Genomic DNA, 21,951 nt, shown 5'->3' with positions numbered 1-21,951 from the left:
TATTGAGTTCTACAAAAGACTGGCATTCTGTACAATCACCCAGTCTGTGAAATTGAAAATTACCCCCAAATCTCCAGAATGACACCACATATGCACAGCAGAAGAAATAGGGCACCAAAGTGACAGAATATCCAATTGAGATGAAAGTTTGCAGAAAGACGTTTAGATTCTTCATTGTGTTTCCATCCCATTTCCTTCCTCCAGTCAAGCGTGGGTTGTGCATCATTTATTTTCCACTGGCTTTCTGAGAAAAGCATTCAACTTATTCAATTATTTTCTAAAATTGTCATCTTCAGGCTATTAGGCTTTCATTCATACATCCGTCCATCCTGTTTCTGAAAAACTTGAGTACCACAAAACGGGGCCGATGCTGGTGAAACAGGAGTTCAGAGCCCAGACAATGGCAGCTAATCAGCTTCCTGCTATTTCGGGCACAGCCCACGCAATGTGACCAACTTATAAGGGAGCTGGTATGGACTTTGCAAGCATGGAGAGAGAATAGATTCTCATGTCACTGAGTGGCTGGCATTAGTTTGAGTTTCAGTCTGCCAATTTGGACTGTGGGGGTCTGTTGGTGCCTTCCCTTAAACAATTCCATTTGAACATGTGCACAGCTGCACATGGGCCCTATCTCACCTCCACACTCCTGTAATAAGCTCTAATTAAAGGGATCAGCATGGACATTCTGGTGAGGTGCTTTTAACTTTGTTTCTCTGCTGCGGATTTAAAGTACTATGCACTCTCCGAGGGGAGTGCTGAAAAGTTGTCAGGGTCAAAAGGGGCTAGATTTTGCTCTGGAGTTCAGTGCAGTTTGAAGGCTCATCGGCCTGAAGTTTGCTGTCACCCGTGGAGTCTGCACTTGCAGCATTACGTTGTGATGATTATCCCTTGAAGGATCCATCTGCAGAGTACGGGTCACATGACCCAGGGAGCTAATCGGAGAGCAGGGGGAGGGATCACCCTGGTGAGCTGGGTTTCTGTTCTAGAAACACCTCAGGAGCTGACTGGCAGCCATGAGGTTATAAGCCTCTGTATTAGAGTTATATATAAATAAATGTTACCTGACTGTTGAACTGGAGCCGCAGTGCAGGGTAAGCATGGCACTCTCAGTGGCTGCAAAGATCATCTGCAAGTTACAATGCCTCAGGATCTTTCCAAGCCAGAACTGACTCAAGAATAGCTTCTTTCCTGCTGCCACCAGACTTTTGAATGGACCTACCTGATATGAAGTTGATTTATCTCTAAACCCTAACAATGACTATGACACTATATTCTGCACCTTTACTTATCCCCTATGGACTCTGTGTACGGTTTGTTTTGTCTGTATAGCGTGCAAGGAACAATACTTTTCACTGTACACTCATACAAGTGACAAATCGAATCAAACTCGCAAGTTGCTGTGTTTTACTGTTGGGAGATAACACTTGCCCTAATTGTCAGGAGAGTGGACTTCACACTTCTTGATTTATCCAACCAGAAAGAAGTAGGAGGAATGGGCATGTGGCTTTACCCAGGTAGCGGGATTCCCGATGGCTAAGGGGACCGCTGTAAATGCCCCTGGCTCTGTGGATACCACTGACTAACAAGGAGATGAACCTCAAAGAGTTCCTTTTCATTAATGTATAGTTGGTTTCCACCATTTGTTGAATACCCACTATCCTGGCAATTTTGAGGATGCTTTTGTCTTGTGCCATTTTGCTGTTCTTGCTATATTTAAGCCACCATAGTGAACGGCAGGGTGAATGCTTGCTGGCACAGGCACGTGACTCTCCTCTATCACGTGAACAAGCTTGGACAACACACAGACAGCAAAACCTCATGCTACCGCCAAGAATGTTATAGATCAAGCCACTGGTGTTTAAAAACAATGGCTCCGCTGTCTGGACCACCCACAATGTACCGAGTGTGCCTCCAATATTTTGGCAGCCAACCTGGCTCTCGTGAGATGACTCCGCCTTACTTAGCAGTATGGTTACCAAGTAAAAGTTAGAAGTATTAAAGCTAGCTTTCTCTTGGCTAACTTTACCACTGATCCCCACTTGACTAACCATCTCACACACTCTCAAGCTCTCCAGTCCCAAAACTACCTCCCTCCAACCGACCGGCTGTCTACCCCCCAAACTCTGACTAACTTCCCAACTCCCTGCAAACACTCCATTCATTGATCACCCCATCCCCGACCCGTTCCTCTTGCCTATTTGCATTACATACTTTCCTTTCAAGCTGGTCAGTGTGACTTAAAAACAAAGAGACATTTAGACAGACCGGGATATGGCAGCTAGTACTGTAAACAGTGGTTTCGTGTTTCTCGGGGGTGGGGGGGAGCAGCGTGCTGTTCGCCGATGCGGGGATTCTCCATTCCCGCTGCTGTCAGGGTGGCACAGTGGTTAGCACTGCTGCTTCAAAGCTCCAGGGACTTGGGTTCAATTTCCATCTTGGGTCACCGTCTATGTGGTGTTCGCACATTCTCCTCCTGTCTGGGTGGGTTTCCTCCGGGTGCTCCAATTTCCTCCCGCAGTCCAAAGATTAGGACTTGGGTGGATTGGCCATGCTAAATTTCCCCTTAGTGTCCCAGGATGCATAGGTTTGAGAGAGATTAGCGGGATTAAGGGGATAGGGCCTGGGTGGGATTGTTGTCAGTGTAGACTCAATGCAGAAGGAGGCCATTTGGCCCACTGTAGGGACTCTATGAATGGGGATTTTCATTGAAGCTGCCCAAGCTGCTGGGAAACCTGTCGGTGGGCATGTGCTGCCAGTGGGACCAGAGAATCCCACTAGCATGAACTTCTGGAGAATTCTGGCCATGGAGTCATTGAGTTTCACAGCACAGGAAGAGATCTTTTAGCCCATCTTGTTTGTGCCAGACATCAAATACCTACCTATTTTGATCCCATTTTCCAGCACTTAGTCCTTGTGTGCTTTGATTCTCCCATTCTCCTGCACCTCCCCAATGGACAGACCATGCACGCTGGCCAGCCCCACGCTTCAGATATCCACAGTCATCTCGATCGCTCGGCCCAGTTCTGTGGTACCCAGTGTCCCTGGCATTTCTGGACTGCCCTCGCACTGTGGCAGCCCCCATTTGCCCCTGTCTCAACTCAACATGAAGATGGTGAGAAAATCTCTGACCCAATCCATCTCCCACTGTGTCCGATCTACAAATCCACCTCCCCCCGCCCCAACAACCTTCCTGCTGCTCCCGTCATGCTCCAGGAATCGCAGGCTGCCTGCCCTGCCGTGCAAGCAGAGTTGTGCGTGTTTGTCAGTGGGCTGTTTGACTGCAGAAGGCTTTGCGGCGGTTTCCCCCCTCCCCCCGCTGCCTGCTCACTGTCAAAGATTGGGAGCCGAGGGTCCAGGACCTTAAGGAGACTCCGTTGCCCTCTGCTGTTCCCCGGCCCCTGCCTATCCCGTGTCTGTGTGGGTTTCCTCTGGGTGCTCCGACTTCCTCCCACAGTCTGAAAGACGTGCTGGTTAGGTGCATTGGCCATGCTAAATTCTCCCTCAGTGTAATCAAACAGACGTCAGAGTGTGGAGACGAGGGAATTTTCATAGTAACTTAATTGCAGTGTTAATGTAAGCCTACTTCTAACACTAAAATAAACTTTATGATGTTTCAACTGCTCATCTAAATGTTTCTTAAATGTTGTGAGGGTTCCCACCTCTACCACCTTTCAGGCAGTGAGTTCCTGATTCCCATCTCCCTCTGGGTGAAAACATTTTTCCTCAAATCCCCTCTAAATCTCCTACTCAGCTTAAATCTATGTCCCATGGTTGCTGACCCCTCTACAAAGGGGAGATCTATGTCACTCATCATTTTGTACATCTTGATGAGTTTCCCCCCTTGGCCTTCTCATAGCTGAAACACTCCAGCTCAGGCAACATCCATGTGAATCTCCTCTGTATCCTTTCTAATGCAGTCTCATACTTCCTATCGTCCAGTGACCAGAACTGTACAAAGTACTCCAGCTGTGGCCTGATGAGCAGATGTAAATGCGTTGAAGATGGATCAGAGGAGGTTTATTGGATTGATATCTGGAATTAGCAGGTTGCCTTATGAGGAAAAGTTAGACAAACTGGACTTCCATTCAATTTAGAAAAGTGACTTGATTGTGGTTTCTTAGATCCTGAATGGTATTGACAATGAACATGGAAAAGATGTTTCCCAGGAGTCACTGTTTTAAAAATAGGGGTCACCCTTTTAGGACAGAGATGAGGGGATTTTTTTTTTACAGTCATTGAATATTTTTAAGGTAGAGGTAGATAAGATCCTTGTTAGGAGAGGGAATCAAAGGTTATTAGGAGTAGATGAGAATGTAGAACTTGAAACACAACCAGAGCAGCAATGATCTTATCGAATTGGCGGAGCAAGTTCAAGGTACCAAATAGCCTACTTCTGCTCCTATTTTGTTTGTTGTAGGAACAGGACCTCCTCTTTTGATTAGGTACTTTAAAGCCTTCTGGATTTAGCTTTTCCAGACTGTAATCTTGGCCCCATTTTGTTTCCTTTGTTATTGCTTATTTTGGTCTGAATCTTTCTGTTCTTAGTTTTACTTTTGAATAGAAGCTGTGAATTATCCTGCCATTCACACCTCCTCTAGACACATCTTTTGTGGCTTTACGTGTCCCATTATTACTCCTTTCGTATCTGCAAACCAACTCTTTTGAGATTTAATAACTCGCACCTCCGTCCCTATCACAGATCTTTACTTTTGTTCTTTTACCACCCTCCCCATCTAGTCATAGTCAGAGAGGTTTATAGCATGGAAACAGGCCCTTCAGCCCAACCTATCCATGCTGCCCTTTTTAACCACTAAGCTAGTCCCAATTTCTTGCATTTGGCCCATATCCCTCTATACCCATGTAACTGTCTAAATGCTTTTTAAAAGATAAAATTGTACCCGCCTCTATTACTATCCCCGGCAGCTTGCTCCAGACACTCACCTCTGTGTGTGAAAAATTGCCCCTCTGGACCCTTTTGTATCTCTCCCCTCTCACCTTAAACCTATGCCCTCTAGTTTTCGACTTCCCTATCCTTGAGAAAAGATATTGACTATCTCGCTGATCTATGCCCCTCATTATTTTATAGACTCTATAAGATCACCCCTAAGTCTCCTATGCTCTAGGGAAAAAAGTCCCAGTCTATCCAGCCACTCCTTATAACTCAAACCATCGAGTCCTGGTATCTGGGGTATTTAAAACCCATTATATCTCATACTTTTCCCAGTTCCAATGAAAGATCATTGACCTGAAATGTTAATACTATTTCTCTCTCTACAGATGTTGCCAGACTTGTTGAGTGCTTGCAGCATTTGAGTATTACAGCATTTTTGGTTGTTGTTTGTATCAATCCTTGTTTTCACGCTACTCTTGGATGCTTCTTGTCCATCGGGAGTAGAACAATGGCACAGCTAAGAAAGGAAAATGATTGTGATTTATATTAACTGATGGTTGTTACCTTCGCTTACACAACTTGCCAATGAGGACCTTGAATAGGATAGGTTGCATACATTGGCTGGTGGGAGGGGCTGGAAATTGCCACCCATCATGTAAAAAATGCTTGTGAAGTTTGGATCAGAATTAACTGCAATTATCACCCCAAACATTGTTTGCACACAACCAATGTCAAATATTTATAAGAATTATACAAACCAACATATAAAAATTGACTGATTTAATGAGACTCTGGAAAGTGATTGATGGGCAGAAATTGTATTCATAGAGCCCCTACAATGCAGAAGGAGGCCATTTGGCTCATTGAGGTTGCACCGACTCTCTGACAGAGTATCTTATCCAGGCCCCTTCCCCCGTCCTATCCCCGTAACCCCACACATTCACCACAGTTACTCCATCTCATGTACAAATCTTTGGACACCAAGGGGCAATTCAGCATGGCCAATCCACCTAACCTGCACATCTTTGAACTGTGGGAGGAAATTGGAGCACCCGGAGGAAACCCCGCAGACAGAGGGAGAATGTGCAAACACCACAAAGACAGTGACCCAAGACCGGAATTGAAATTCAGTCCCTGGAGCTGTGAGGCAGTAATGCGAACCACTGTGCTGACTGGAAATTGTAACCCAAGTTACACAACTTTCAGAGAGGAAGGATAAGGGACTGCAGTGGGAAAACAATATCAGAAGCTTGTCACATATTTTGAGTTTTGCTTGATATTGATAAATAGCTTTATTATTATTACTGTTTCAACCTCATCTCTATGTTTGATTATTTGGACATTAGAACCACAACCCGACAGTATTCTACCATACTGTGATATTACAGAAATAGTATAATTAATTTTTCATGAACATATGGTTCAGTAGTTTAGTTATTGCTGTCAGGTAAAGTTGGGTTTGGAGCTAAAATACTGTAATGCTGGAATATTTTAGGTTCAGCAAATGCTTATTTTGGAGAAAATGACACTTTGGAAATTGATCATTCATAAGTTGGCAGTCAGTTGAACAGATGCTTTGTTTTATTATTGGCTGCAGGTTGACGGGTAGCTTTGTCCCAGACCTGATTGTAAGCAAGAGCAATCAGATGTGGTTACACTTGCAAACAGATGAAAGCATTGGGTCCATTGGCTTCAAGATAAACTACAAAGGTAGGTGATGGAAAATCTTCCTGTGTCACTAGTATATGTATATAGGACAGTGTTTTCATTCATTTCTTTGCCATTAACTCTTGGCCTTGTGTACAAATACTAATCTGAACTGTAAATCCTGATGTTTGAATAATCCAATGTGTACTGACTTGCAATTTGCAGAAACTAAATGTGTCTTGCATATGTTGAAAAAAGAAAATGTTAAGGTATTGCAATTGGGAAGGTGATGGCCCCGTGGTATTATCACTAGACTATTAATCCAGAAACTCAGCTAATGTTCTGGGGACTTGGGTTCAAATCCCGCCATGGCAGATGGTGGAATTAGAATTCAATAAAAAATATCTGGAATGAAGAATCTGCTCATTACCATGAAATGATTGTCGATTGTCAGCAAAGCCCATCTAGTTCATGAATGTCCTTTAGGGAAGGAAATCTGCCATCCTTACCTGGTCTGGCCTGTGTCCAGAGCCACAGCAATGTGATTGACTTTCAACTGCCCTCCAAGGACAATTAGAGATGGATGATAAATGCTGGCCAGAAAACGATGCCCATGTCCCACGAATGAATTTTTTAAAAAAATCCATTCCCTTTACGCACTGAATGTTAAGAAAATATAAGTACTATTATTTTTAGAAATCATAATTCTAAAGCCATTACAGTTGTGTGTTTGTGATACGAAGACTTCATCATCCTTAAAAATCAATTAAGAAAAATTCGACTCTACAAATCCCGTCAACTTTAGTGTATAAAAACTGACTTTTAAAAGGGTTACTGACTTCAAGACAAGGTGCTTAAATAAAACATTTGTTCCATTTAGCTGATGCACACAAATTTCCTAGTTCTTGGATGTGAACCTTATTGGCAAGGTCAACATTTATTGTCACTCCTAGCTGCTGTTGAGAAAGTGACGGGGAGTTATGGTGACTTACCAGGCAATTTCAGTGGACAGTTACGAGTCACATATTGAGATTCTTTGCCATAAATTTAAAAGAATTACTGTCCAAAACATCATTGCTATAAACTTAAAGGTCATGATGATGTGAAGTACAAAGTGAACCGATCAGTTCCGTGCAAAGCAGTAAACGTCTGCAGATACGTTCCGCAGCTAATGTTCCTTGAAGTCAAATAAATTGCAAAAACAAGATTTGCACTTTAAACCAACAATCAATGCTAATAAATCAAACTTTGCAGCAAGTCTGACAATCACCCCTACACTAACTGAATATAGTCTTAAGTGCACTTTCATGTTCAGAACTTATTAGCCTGAAGTGACATTTGTCAGAATGTTTTGTTTGATGCGTATCTGTCGGATTATTTTCAGGCCAAGTACTGTTGTACAACATATTAAACTCATCACTTACAGCTGAATTACAAGCAGCATCTATTTCTGCTCAGAAAGACTGGTCAACTGAAGAATAGAATTGAGCGGCATACATTTAGCTCTCTGTGGATTTCATCAGCATTATTGTATCTCTAATTGATCATTTACCCCACTGTAATGTTTGAAAGTCAAACAAATTAGGAACATTCAACTGTGTATTGTTTCTCTCTGAACTTCACATTATGAAATGATTATTATTCCTTTAGATTATTTTAAATAGTGCTAATAGGTCCATATTACAGTTATAATATTTGATATATTATGGGGTAAAGCTTCCACTTGAGCTCACTTGGTGCTCTGAGTGGAAATTGTGTCCAAAATTGTGTTTGTTCAGAGGTGTCTATTTTTCCTCAAATTTTCATTCAAACTCATTTGCAAATCACACAAATTTAAAATCTGCCAGAACCAGTGCGTCATTTTAGAATGCTGGCCGGATTCTCTCAAAAAAGTCTAAGCTCCCAATGTGCCAGAAAATGGTAGTAAATCACGTCCTTTTTTTTAGCGTACTTACCAGAGCGAACCTCTGACGTTCTGAGCACTGCAGAGTGCCTCAGCATGATACATTCTGGAAAATAGGGAGTGGGGGCCTATTCCTGCCCAAGAGGCCAGCAGCATAGCACTGAGCGAGCCACTGCGGATGGGCCAATCTGTCAACGCAGAGATCAGCACATGCGCAGTGCCCCCCCCCCCCCCCCATTGCCGGCCTCCTGATCACTGGTTAGCCCCCCCCCCCCCATTGCTGACCTTCTGATCCCCAACCCCTGATCACTGGCCTTCTGGACCTCCCGGGGCCAGCCCCAATCTCCCTGACTCCCCCCACCCCCCCCACCTCCCAATAGTCCCCACCCCTCAGTGAGCCCTGCCCCCTTGGCACTGCCTGCTGCCCAGTGGGCAATTCCAAGTTTGCCCATTGGGTAGAGCCAAGGTGCCAATGGGGCCGCGGGAACTATCTTGAGGTTGATCTTCCAGATTTGGTGTCCTGGAGGTGGTCCACCTTCTAGCCTCAGAATATTCCTGGAGATCCATTTGATTTCTCAGGAAGTCCATCTTCTGGCACAGAGTGTTCCCAGAGATCCACTTCATTTTCAGGAGGTCCATCTTATTTCTTCGTGAGAGGTCAGTCATAGGGCATCCAGATACAACAGCAGATTATGCAGCATTAGGCCTGTCCCACCACAGAATACAGCACAGAACACCCGGTTGCATAATTACTGAGGTCGGTGTTGGAGAACATGGCATGTTTTCCTGTTGGCCTTCACAGCGGGATACACTCTACATTCCGTCTCCTACCACTTCATCCCAAGACGCGAGAATTCCACCCTCTGTTACTGTTGATGTTAAACTGGTCACAACTAATTAACTCTATCTGAATACTTTTTAGTTTGAATTATTTAGTGATTGAATGCAGTGACCATAGCTTTTGAGAAAAGCTTTTGTAGAAAACGCAATATAACAGAAAAAATAAATTGAAAGCTTATTTTCCATGTCTGGTTTTCCAAGCAAAATTTTTTTTTGTGTCCATTCCAAACAAGTCGTGGTCAAGTAATTAATTCTTTCAATCAATCAGAGATGCATTATCTTTCCTTATAAGCTCCTCCAACACTCTTGCCTGTAAAATCATTTGCTATGTACCAGTCTACACCTTTCAAGCAACTTTCCATTTAACTCTACCAAATGATGTTTTGTGTTTATTTTTCAGACTTGGTCTTTAGATAAGTCCCCAAGTCCAGGCAGTTGATTGCCTTTGATACGGATTGAAAGTTCACCCCGAGTCAATTTGAGTGTTGTCTTCAATAAATAAAAATAGATCTATAAGCTGTTCTCAGGAATTAAATTCATTTCAAAGGTCTAGCCACACCAATACTGGGAAGGAGCAGTTCATTCTTGCTATCTCAGAAAGCAATGCTGACTGATATTTACAGCACCATTCAAATTGGATAGAAAGAGAAATAACATGAACATTTTCATAGCAGAGCCAGTTCAACATTAGACCAACTGTTGCTTCCCACATCATACAGGTTGTCAGATGTTGCCAGGCATTTTTTAGTCTTGAATACAATACTGCTTCAGCTAAAGAAACTACTTAATGGTGGAAAGAAAGAAAGATTTGCATTTATTTATCACCTTCTATGACATCCCAAAGTGCTTTATAGCTATTTAAGTACTTTTTGACGTGTAGTCACTTATGTAATGTAGGAAATGTGGCAGCCAATTTGTGTTTCGTAGGTTCCCACAAGCAGCATTGTGATGATGAGCAAATAATTTGTTGTGGTGTTAATTGAAGGGTCAATAACTGCAGGGGATAACTCCCTGCTGTGGGATCTATAATGTCCACCTGAGGGGGCGGATGGGGCCTCAGGTTTGACATCTCATCCGAAAGTGTAATGTGCTAACTCTGTTAGGGGTTGTGGGTTTCAAAGAAAAAGCTGTGGTTTGCACACATAGATTCAAAGTAACAACAACAGGTTTATTGTAGGAGATTTTGACTGTACAGAGTAGAAAATGAAACTTTGGCAGAAGTCTCTGAAACACTCCAATTGCATTGCCATCAAATCATGTGATCAGCTCTTAAAACAATCATGCAACCACTTAAATTTAGAACAGAAAGGTACTTTGAACAATGTAGCACTCCCTCAGTTTGGATTGTTGTGTTCAAATCCTGGCACGAGACTGACCATACAATCTTCTGACACAACATTCTGACTCAAAGGTGAGAGCACGACTAACTGAGCCCTGGCTTGACACAGCTGGCAGACAGTTGCTGTCCACCAGTAGTTTGGTTTCCCTGAGATAATTTGCATTGATTTTCCTGTTACATTTTCAATTTTCTTTATTCTATTACCAACCTTTGTTACAGCCTTTTAAAGAACGTTTTCATTGTTCTGTACAACTCCAGATAACTCACCTCATGAGCCTTAAGTTTTTATATCTGCACCCTCAGTCGCCAACTTGACATACTTCAGCTTTTTGTCATGCATATATCTCTTCTATGGAATCACCAGTTTATGATTTATAAATGTGCTGATCTAATTATCTTCAAGAAAAAAATTCTCTTAGAATCATTAGAGTCATAGACATTTACAGCATGGAAACAGGCCCTTCGGCCCAACTGGTCCATGCTGCCCAGTTTTTACCTTTAAGCTAGTCCCAATTGCCCGTGTTTGGCCTATATCCCTCTATAACAATCTTACCAATGTATCTGTCTAAATGATTTTTTAAAGACAAAATTGTACCCACCTCTACTACCTCTGGCAGCTCATTCCAGACACTTGCCACCCTCTGTGTGAAACAAATTGCCTCTCTAGACCCTTTTGTATCTCTCCTCTCTCACCTTAGACCTATGCCCTCTAGTTTTAGACTCCCCTTTCTTTGAGAAAAGATGGTGACTATCTAGCTGATCTATGCCCCTCATTATTTTATAGACCTCTATAAGATCACTCCTCAGCCTCCTACACTCCACTGGAAAAAGTCTGTCTATCCAGCCTCTTATAACCCAAATCATCAAGTTCCGACAGCTTCCTAGTAAATCTTTTCTGCACTCTTTCGAGTTTAATAATATCCTTTCTATAATAGGGTGACCAGAACTGTGCAGAGTTTTCCAAATATGGCCTCACCAATGCCTTGTACAACTTCAACAAGACATCCCAACTCCTGTATTCAATGTTCTGACCAATGAAACCAAGCATGCTAAATGCCTTCTTCACCACCTTGTCCACCTGTGACTCCACTTTCAAGGAGCAATGAATCTATACTCCTAGATCTCTTTGTTCTATAACTCCCTAATGCCCTACGATTAACTGAGTAGGTCCTGCCCTGATTCGTTCTACAAAAATGCATTACCTCTCACTTATCCAAATTAAACTCCATCTGCCATTCATTGGCCCACTAGCCCAATTGATCAAGATCCTGTTGCAACCCTAGATAACCTTCTTCACTGTCCACTATGCCACCAATCTTGGTGTTATCTGCAAATTTAGTAACCATGCCTCCTAAGTTCTCATGCAAACCATTCATATAATTGTCAAATAACAGTGGACCCAGCACCGATCCCTGAGGCACACCACTGGTCACAGGCCTCCAGTTTGAAAAACAACTGTCTACAACCACTCTCTGTCTTCTGTCATCAAGCCAATAATGTATCCAATTAGCTACCTCACCCTGGATCCTGTGAGATTTAACCTTATGCAACAACGTACCATGTGGTTCCTTGTCAAAGGCTTTGCTAAGGTCCATGTAGACAACATCAACTGCACTGCCCTCATCTATCTTCTTGGTTACCCCTTCAAAAAACTCAATCAAATTCATGAGACATGATTTTCCATTCACAAAGCCATGCTAACTGTCCCGAATCAGTCCTTGTATCTCTCAATACCTGTAGATCCTGTCTCTCAGAATACCTTCTAACAACTTACCCACTACAGATTTTAGGCTCACTGGCCTGTCGTTCCCCAGTTTTTCCCTGCAGCCCTTCTGAAACAAAGGCACAACATTTGCCACCCTCCAATTTTCAGCCACCTCACTTGTGACTATCAATGATTCAAATATCTCTGCGAGGTGACCCGCCACTTCCTCCCTCGCCTCCCACAATGTCCTGGGATACATTTCATCAGGTCCCGGGGATTTATCTACCTTGATGCGCTTTCAGACTTCAAGTACTTCCTCCTCTGCAATATGTACACTCCTCAAGACATCACTATTTATTTCCCTTATTTCTCTTATGTGCAAATCTTGCTGTAATTCTCTGATCTTCAATTCATGACAATCAAACTTCTGCCTCCTTCTATTCCTCCTTCACAAAGTCTATTAGCACCTGTTCACTTTTCTGTCTGTTTTTTACATCTTTGATCTGGTGCTGCGGTGCATCCATCCCAATTCCTAGTATCATGTCTACACCTCTACTGAAGCAGGATGTTTCTCAGATTGGAAGTGTTCCCTGAACGCCTATATGCCTCCCTGGCACACCCGTGCAAACTTTTGCCATTCCATATTCTTCCACATTTTCTATGATGCCAACTCTTACCCACATGCATGAATTGTAATCTCTTTTCTTATCTGTAATTGATCTGGCTGCCTCACTGAACGTTGTTTTCCCCAATCACTAATTCCCATTGCATTAAGGAGGGAACCAAAGTGGAAAATATTGAAAAACAACCTGCCTTGAAATGTACACTACAAAATAATTTTCCATTTTTTTCAGCTGTTTGTATCATTTGCAAGTTGTGTTTTTTCTGCAATTTTAGCATATTGTAGTTCCAACTGATGTGTTACAAAATGTACATTCATTCACCGAGATGTGAATGGCTTTACATTGTAAGCAATTCAGAAGGATTTGTTAAGTGCAGTTAAAATTACATTTGGTTTCATTTAAAATTTGGTTTTGCACGTTTGCTGTTTATTTTTTCCAGCAAATAAGATACATTTATAAAGCTCAACTAATTGACCTCCGCATTTGAAGTTAATACACTAGATAATTAACTATTTCTCTCATTAGCATTTCCATTATATTGCATGTTCGCATCAATTTTAGATGCAACATTTCTTGGTATGTTTCAGTACCTATTTATCTCTGGCTGTAAATCTGTCTTTTTCATTACATTTCTTTGTTGATAGATTGATATTTTTAATAGCTTTTTAAAGCAGGATTACAATTAATTTAACATTCTTCCTCTCTGGCTTTTTTAAAGCTGCTTGTAGGGTTGGATCAATTTTGACTTACAGAATGGCGGTGGATCAGATTATTTTTCATGGGGTTCTAAGGATCACTCTTTCGCATTCCTCAGGAGTAATGTCAAGCATGCCTTTGCTTGGCCTCTTTGACACCATCGACCAAAGAGCTGATCAGTTTACTAGCAGAATATGCTCTAAACTGTTCCAACCTCAAATGATATTCAGGTTGCTATGACCCTGACTTCTATATTAAAATGCACTTACTGCCTGAAGCTGGAGGGTTCTTTGGGTGTTCATTTTTGTGCTTCTTTCAAATTGGCATCAAGCACATGGTCAGGGTTACTGCGCAGTGAGGCCATCAACCCACTTTGAGGCCTTTGCCACTCCAATAATGCACAAGGTGCCAAAGGTCTGCTTCAACTAAGAGCAAGGAGCAGGTAACCTTTTGAAAGGCAGCCCAGTGCATTGAGTTCGAGGAAGCTTGGAACGTCATTTCTCAACTCATTTGCAGTTAAGCACTTAACCATTGTAAGCAAAGCTGAGGCAGTAGCTTGGGGGCAGAGATATGTCCATAATAATTCGAGCATGAATTACCATGTTTCAGTGGAAAGGTTCAACTTGCACGGTATATTGAGCTTAAGGCCTCAGTATCAAGCTGCACATTTCTAGAAAATGTAGAAATTTGCTGCCAGCTTTTTTAAAAAGAGAAATCAAAGATCAAAAAAGTGGTTAAAGGGAACTGGAAAGGTGGGAGATCAAATGCAGTGAGTGGCAATGACTGGGAGGAATGGGTAACAATTGATGGGAATTGGGGTTGAGGAGGGAATCCGTTGTTTGAATTGGGTATAGCAGAGGCTAGGACGTTGCTGTAGAAGTGGTGGTGATTGGGGGAAGGATTAGTTGTGCTTGGCAGTGGTCCACAGTTCTAAAATGCAATCCAGAGGAACGCTCCTGTTCCTTTTCAATCCACATTCAGATAGGCATATTTTATGCATTTACCTGCCTGAATGCAGTCTGCAGGCACCTCTTTTGGGACCACCTGTTCGGCTTAGTTTTCCTTAGTTAGGCTTAGTTTTCTGGAGTGCAACCTTGGCATTTAGTACCTTAGAGCAAAACAATATCCCAGATGGGCCTTCAAATAGGTCTGAAAAATGAGTGCTGCTTTGTCAAATTTCGAGGCCCTGGTATAAGGGAGCAACCTCTTACTTTGCTCAGGCTCTGAAGCTGACAATGTCGATTTGTCAGGTGCGGGGCAGAGGAAAAGCTATCCTGTTGTTTTTAAAATGCAAACAGATATCAATACAGTAATCTTAATCCAACTGACTGAGCAGGAAACTGGCAGAATAAGATCAACAACCTGCTTTAGATGGTACTGATTTGAATGGAGAGTAAAAACACTCTGGTTGTCAAATGGAAGGCTGACGCAATCCTGTCAGTTACCTGCTGGGTAGTTAAGTTGAAGTTGTCATCCTTATATTAAAGATAAATGTATTGGTGGATGAATACTAATTTTTTTTTCAAAAAATAACTGGTAGGGTATGGACCAAGTGCTGGAAAATGGGATGAGAATGGATAGGTGCTTGGTGGCTGGTGCGGACACAATGGGCTGAACAGTCTCTCTTTGTGCTGTAAACTATATGACTCCGTATAACTGTAGAAATCTATGATTATGTGACTCTGTAAAACTCTATTGGTGGGATTTTCTGGCCACGCTCGCTGCAAAATCAGAAAATCCCACCCCAAGGTCAATGGACCTTTGCATGATCCATGTCTCTCCCGCGACAATTCCCGTGGTGGGCGGGATGGGAAAATTCCACCCTATGACTTTGACTCTAAGAGCACTGGAGAAAGCAGCCAATTTGAAGAACTGTGTGGCAAATTTTGGGAAGTAGGATCTGTATGTCCTCATAACAGAGTCACTGATCATGAGAGAACAGATTCTTTGGAACTGGAGGGCAGAGGCTGGAGACCCATGTAAATTGTGATTCTGTTGGTAGCACTCTTGTATCTGTGTCTGTACAAAATGTAGGCTGACACTTCAATGCAATACTGAAGAAGTGTTCCAACATCAGAGATGCAATCTTTGGATGAGATGTTAAGCGAAGATATAAAATCTCAGGGCATTATTCTGAAGAACAGCAAGGGTGTTCTCCTGGCATCCTGTACAATATTATCCCTCAGCCAACATGTAATGCTGGCTGACTGGTCGATATCCAATGTGATCCCTATATTTAAGAAGCGGGACAGAACTTGCTCAGGGAATTATAGATCAGCAAGCTTATCATCAGTGGTCGGAAAAATAATGGAATTCCTTCCAAAGGAGAGAATAGAAGAATTTCAGGAATAGAATCATAGAATCCCGACAGTGCAGAAGACCATTTTTCCCACGGAGTCTGCACCGACCACAATCCCACCCAGGCCCCATCCCCGTAACCCCATGGATTTGCCCTGCGAATCCCCCTGACACAAAGGGACAATTTAGCATGGCCAATCAACCTAACCCACACATCTTTGGAGTGTGGGAGGAAACCAGAGCACCGAGAGGAAACCCATGCAGATACGGGGAGAATGTGTAAACTCCACACCGACAGTCCCCCGAGGCCGGAATTGAACCTGAATCCCTGTCACTGTGAGGTAGTAGTGCTAACTACTGTGCCACCGTTTCATAATGAGAAACACTGTGAATAGTCACCATGCATTTCAAAAGGGAAGATCTCACTTGACCAACCTGTTTGAATTTTTTAAGGTGGTAATAAAGGGAATATGCATTGGATATAACCTGTCTGGAATTTCAAAAAGGCTTTCAATGTATGCCCCATAATACAGCCGTGAATTAAGATGGGCAGTTGAGTTCCACAAGGATATGTCTTGGGACCACTGCTATTCACAATTTACATACATGATTTTGACTTCGGAATCAGAAACAGAATTTCAAAATCTGTAGCTGACACCACATTGAAAGGTATGATCGATACTGAGGAGGACGGCAACACATTGGAGACTAACATCAGTACACTTCAAGAATGGGCAAATAATTGGCAAATGCACAAATAAATGTGAGGTTATACAGTTTGGTTTGAAGAATGGGGAGGTGATTTATTACTTGGAATGTATAAAGCTAGGTGGAGTAGATGATCAAAGGGACCTTGGATACAGTTATGCCACACATTAGCAAGGCCATGAAAAAAAACAAACCAAACATGAGACTTTATTTCTAGAGTAATAAAACTGTAAAGTAGGGAAGTTATATTAAACCTGCACTGAAACCTGAATAAACCACACTTAGAGTACTGCACAGTAGTTTTAGTTCTCTAATGGTTGTCTGGATACTCAGCCAAGTATACATAATGAGGCTTGGCTGAGAGCCCAGGCATCCATTAAGCTTGTCGAACCACCTGCACCCCAGAGAAAGCATTGCTTCATTGACTGCTCAGCCTCTCTGATCTCTCTTGTCAATTTCACAATATTTATTTACACAAGCTTAAGTGGTTTCGAGAGTTTGTGTTTTTTGTTGTTGATACTTTGAAGAATCTGGATAATTGACACTTTTATTGGCTTGTTGTGAAACTTCACAGTGGAAAGTTATGAATGAACTTTTTTTTAAAAAGCATTTTTTTTGCAATACACATCCTACTGCCATTATAGGGTACATTGATTTTGTACCCTATAATGGGGTACCCATCTATAGTGGGTCAATAGGCATAGAAATGCCATACCTTGGCGTGGGGCTATGACCAGCGGGTAGAAGGGCAGAATGTAACATGGGAGGCATGAGGAAGAGCATTTGAACTTCCTTTTTAAAAGGTCTCCTCTTCCAAACTATGGTTTATGACTCCACTGAGGGGCAGTGAACCACAACTCTTTAAATATCTGGCTGACTCCATGAAAATTGTAGATGGTGCCTAACTTTGCAAAAGAGCCAGCCAAGTTGGGAGTGATGGATGCGAGCATTTGATAGGAACCAGTTCGCACCCTTTGGAGGCACTCCCTAAAATCAGACAGCTTGGGATTGGGTTGGGAATCCTGGAATTGAGACCCACCCACTATTTGTAATGAGTTCTCAAGTCACCATGACTCTGAAAAGCAGGCCCGTGGTGTCTAAGATTTCTCCTGAATCAGAAGTACCAAGATTGAAACGTATGACTGGAAAATGCCTCTATTAGGGTACAATGATCATAGAATCTCAATAGTGCAGAAGGAGGCCAGTCAGCCCATCGCGTCTGCACCAACCACAATCCCACCCAGGCCTTATTCCCATAACTCCTCATATTTACCCTGCTAATGCTCCTGACACTAGGGTTAATTTAGCATGGCCAATCAACCTAACTCACAAATCTTTGGAGTGTGGGAGGAAACCGGAGCGCTCGGAGAAAACCCACGCAGACACAGGGAGAATGTGCAAACTCCACACAGGCAGTTACCCGAGGTTGGAATTGAACCCGGCTCCCTGGCGTTGATATGACGGTACAGCAATGTTTGATAGATTTGAAGAAATAGAACTTGAAATAAATGTTCTGCCCTAGAAAAAGAAGAATGCAGCAAAATGTGTGATGGGTCCGCAGGACATTATGCACTGAAGGACTTGGGCCATATTAGCTAAAGTTTGTGAAGAGCGCAGGTAGTGAGGCTGGAGGGATAAGTTGGTCTGTTCTTGTGTAGTTCTTTTTGTATGCTTATATGGTCCCAAGAAGAAAATTTGAGTAATGTATCCTTGCAGAGATGGCAACATGAATAAAAGAAAGTTGACTGTGAAGAATTATGGGAAGTAGTGATTGCTTGCTTCTGCACATCAGTGATGTCTAACAAGTAGGCACGAAATATCAGTAATCACTAAACAGATTAACAGAAAGGCTGGAAGAAAATTCTTTACGCAGAGATTGTTGATAATGTCAGATTTTAACCATGTGGGATTTTCTGCCGTAAGAAGTCTCACAACACCAGGTTAAAGTCCAACAGGTTTATTTGGTAGCAAAAGCCACTAGCTTTCGGAGCGCTGCTCCTTCGTCAGGTGAGTGGGATTTCTGTTCACAAATAGGAAATATAAAGACACAAACTCAATTTACAAAATAATGATTGGAATGTGAGTCTTTACAGGTAATCAAGTGTTAAAGGTACAGACAATGTGAGTGGAGAGAGGGTTAAGCACAGGTTAAAGAGATGTGTATTGTCTCCAGCCAGGACAGTTAGTGCGATTTTGCAAGTCCAGGCAAGTCGTGGGAGTTACAGATAGTGCGACATGAACCCAAGATCCCAGTTGAGGCTGTCCTCATGTGTGCGAAACTTGGCTATCAGTCTCTGCTCAGCGACTCTGCGCTGTCGTGTGTCATGAAGGCCGCCTTGGAGAACGCTTACCCGAAGATCAGAGGCCGAATGCCCGTGACTGCTGAAGTGTTTCCCAACAGGAAGAGAACACTCTTGCCTGGTGATTGTCGAGCGGTGTTCATGTATCCATTGTCGTAGCGTCTGCATGGTCTCCCCAATGTACCATGCCTTGGGACATCCTTTCCTGCAGCGTATCAGGTAGACAACATTGGCCGAAATGGAAGAGTATGTACCGTGTACCTGGTGGATGGTGTTCTCACGTGAGATGATGGCATCCGTGTCGATGATCCGGCGTGTCTTGCAGAGGTTGCTGTGGCAGGGTCGTGTGGTGTTGTGGTCACTGTTCTCCTGGAGGCTGGGTAGTTTGCTGCGGACAATGGTCTGTTTGAGGTTGTGCGGTTGTTTGAAGGCCAGTAGTGAGGGTGTGAGGATGGCCTTGGTGAGATGTTCGTCTTCATCAATGACATGTTGAAGGCTTTGGAGAAGATGTCGTAGCTTCTCCGCTCTGGGGATGTTAATGTTAATTAATGTTAATGGGAGATTTTATGAAAACTTGGGCAATGAAAAGTAAGGCAATGTGTGACCTTCTTCTTTTCAACCATTGTTGCAGTTCCAACATTCCTCCTCTAAAGTTCAAGAATTAATCATTACACAACCAGTCTTCGCTTTCACTTTTCTCACCCAAATTGCTTGATTCCAGCTTTTAATTACAACTACTAAGACTGCAACAGTCAGTGTGACTGTGACCTGCTTGAAGTATCTTTGAGTTCTGTGTAATGTTTGGCACAGTAAGAAGTCTCACAACACCAGGTTAAAGTCCAACAGGTTTATTTGGTAGCAAATACCATAAGCTTTCGGAGCACTGCTCCTTCGTCAGATGGAGTGGATATCTGCTGTCACAGTGCACAGACACAGAAATCAAGTTACAGAATACTAATTAGAATGCAAATCTCTAAAGCCAGCCAGGTCTTAAAGGTACAGACAATGTGGGTGGAGGGAGCATTCAACACAGGTTAAAGAGATGTGTATTGTCTCCAGACAGAACAGCTAGTGAGATTCTACAAGATTCTCTTCCTGTGGGGGAGCACTTCAGCAGTCACGGGCATTCAGCCTTGGATCTTCAGGTAAGCGTTCTCCAAGGCGGCCTTCGCGACACACGACAGCGCAGAGTCGCTGAGCAGAAACTGATAGCCAAGTTCCGCACACATGAGGACGGCCTAAACCGGGATGTTGGATTTATGTCACATTATCAGTAACCCCCACAGCTTGCCTCCTGGGCTTGTAGAATCTCACTCGCTGTTCTGTCTGGAGACAATACACATCTCTTTAACCTGTGTTGAATGCTCCCTCCACCCACATTGTCTGTACCTTTAAGACCTGGCTGGCTTTAGAGATTTGCATTCTAATTAGTATTCTGTAACTTGATTTCTGTGTCTGTGCACTGTTTCAGAGCAGATATCCACTCCATCTGACGAAGGAGCAGTGCTCCGAAAGCTTATGGTATTTGCTACCAAATAAACCTGTTGGACTTTAACCTGGTGTTGTGAGACTTCTTACTGTGCTTACCCCAGTCCAACGCCGGCATCTCCACATAATGTTTGGCACACAGTTAACTATGTCTCTCCCTTGTAGTCCTTCTCAATAAAATTAAACTCCCAATGTTCATCTTTACTTTGCATTCTTGGTGGTTTTTCTTGCAGAAGGCATGAGAAGTTCTGTGTGATCACAAGTGAATAAAGTCTTTCTCGTCACTCAGCACACATTAAAATAAAACATTCTTTCAGGGCCAATGCAAGGGCTGATTTGCAAGCTGAGTGTTTTGCTGCACCTGATTTATAGTAATTTTGGGAAAACTTTGTTTGACCTTATGGCCTTAATGAAGGAGACATGGCATACAGTGGAATTCCAGGATTATGAAAGTAAACTGGCAAGGGATGATACCATCTAGTTGATTATGTTAGACTTCAGAACACATTTTGTAAGTGCTTTAGAATTGAAGTGAATGTTAAGTAACTGCTTCATCACTGTCTAATATCTGCATTGATCCATCGCAGTGATTGAATATTGGATTTTACACTATACTTTGTGTAATTAATCTGTTAACTTTCAGCAAATGGAACGTTATAGTGCTTTTATCTTTGTATCCTTAAAAAAGCTAATTGATCACCTGTGGCTTTTCTCAAACAAAATTATATTTTAGAATGTTGGTATATTATACAGATATAAAATCAGAAAATGCTGGAAATGCATAATATGGCAATCCTTGTATGAAAAATGGTTAAACATTTGGGTGCAGAAATAAGGTCCTGCTCTGATCTACGATGTGCACCATGTTTAATTTGCCTTTTCTCATTATCAAAGCTTTTCCGAGTATTGTTTGTTTTGGTTTTTGATTTTCAATATTTTTTCTGATTAGATAAAACAGAGACTCTGAAGATTTGTACTTTATTTGATTCCAATTTCAACTTTAAAGATGAGTTTTTCTCCAACATTTGACCTGCACAAAGTGCAATTTTGCACTCCATGTAATCCTCAACGCTCCTTGATTTTCAGTGAAGTCAATGCTTGGAAGAAATGTCAAGCTGAGCTGAGGAGATGATGGAAATGTGTGAAGTTTGGGGTTCAATGCTTTGGAGACGTGGGTGAATTTTCCCATTGGCATTTGGACCCTGAGGTTCATGAGGTTCCTGAGCCCATGCGTAGTTTCAACGGCCAGCAAAGCAACTCTACCACGATCACCTTGCAATCCAAATTTTACCAATCCAAATTTTACAGTGCGCATGTTTCCAGTCTCTCATAATGTGTGGAGCTGTGAATTGATTTGGCCCTGTTCCCAATCCCCAGAATCGAGTCGATTTGAGCATCTCCAGTACCTGCTCCTTAAATTTAGATTTATATATGTATTTTATAATTTGAATATCTGTATTAAACAGAATGGAACAGTGGGTGGGAGTTTATGGAACCTCTATGAGCAGGATGG

At 42.5% G+C, this 21,951-nt stretch overlaps 1 protein-coding gene across 1 annotated transcript in view; it reads left to right on the top strand.

The window, feature by feature from the left end:
- Window positions 1-21,951, top strand: part of csmd3b (CUB and Sushi multiple domains 3b) — a 1,683,329-nt gene that overhangs the window by 1,115,356 nt on the left and 546,022 nt on the right. Inside the window, exon 12 of the mRNA XM_078215503.1 lies at window positions 6,489-6,601. Within this exon, the coding sequence (XP_078071629.1) occupies window positions 6,489-6,601 (113 nt within the window). The remainder of the gene's footprint in view (window positions 1-6,488; window positions 6,602-21,951) is intronic.

This window comes from Mustelus asterias, chromosome 7 (assembly GCF_964213995.1).
Source record: "Mustelus asterias chromosome 7, sMusAst1.hap1.1, whole genome shotgun sequence".
In the NCBI taxonomy this organism is placed as follows: Eukaryota; Metazoa; Chordata; class Chondrichthyes; order Carcharhiniformes; family Triakidae; genus Mustelus; species Mustelus asterias.
The sequence above is the reverse complement of the archived record's forward strand: the minus strand, read 5'-3'. Positions and strand labels throughout refer to the sequence as shown.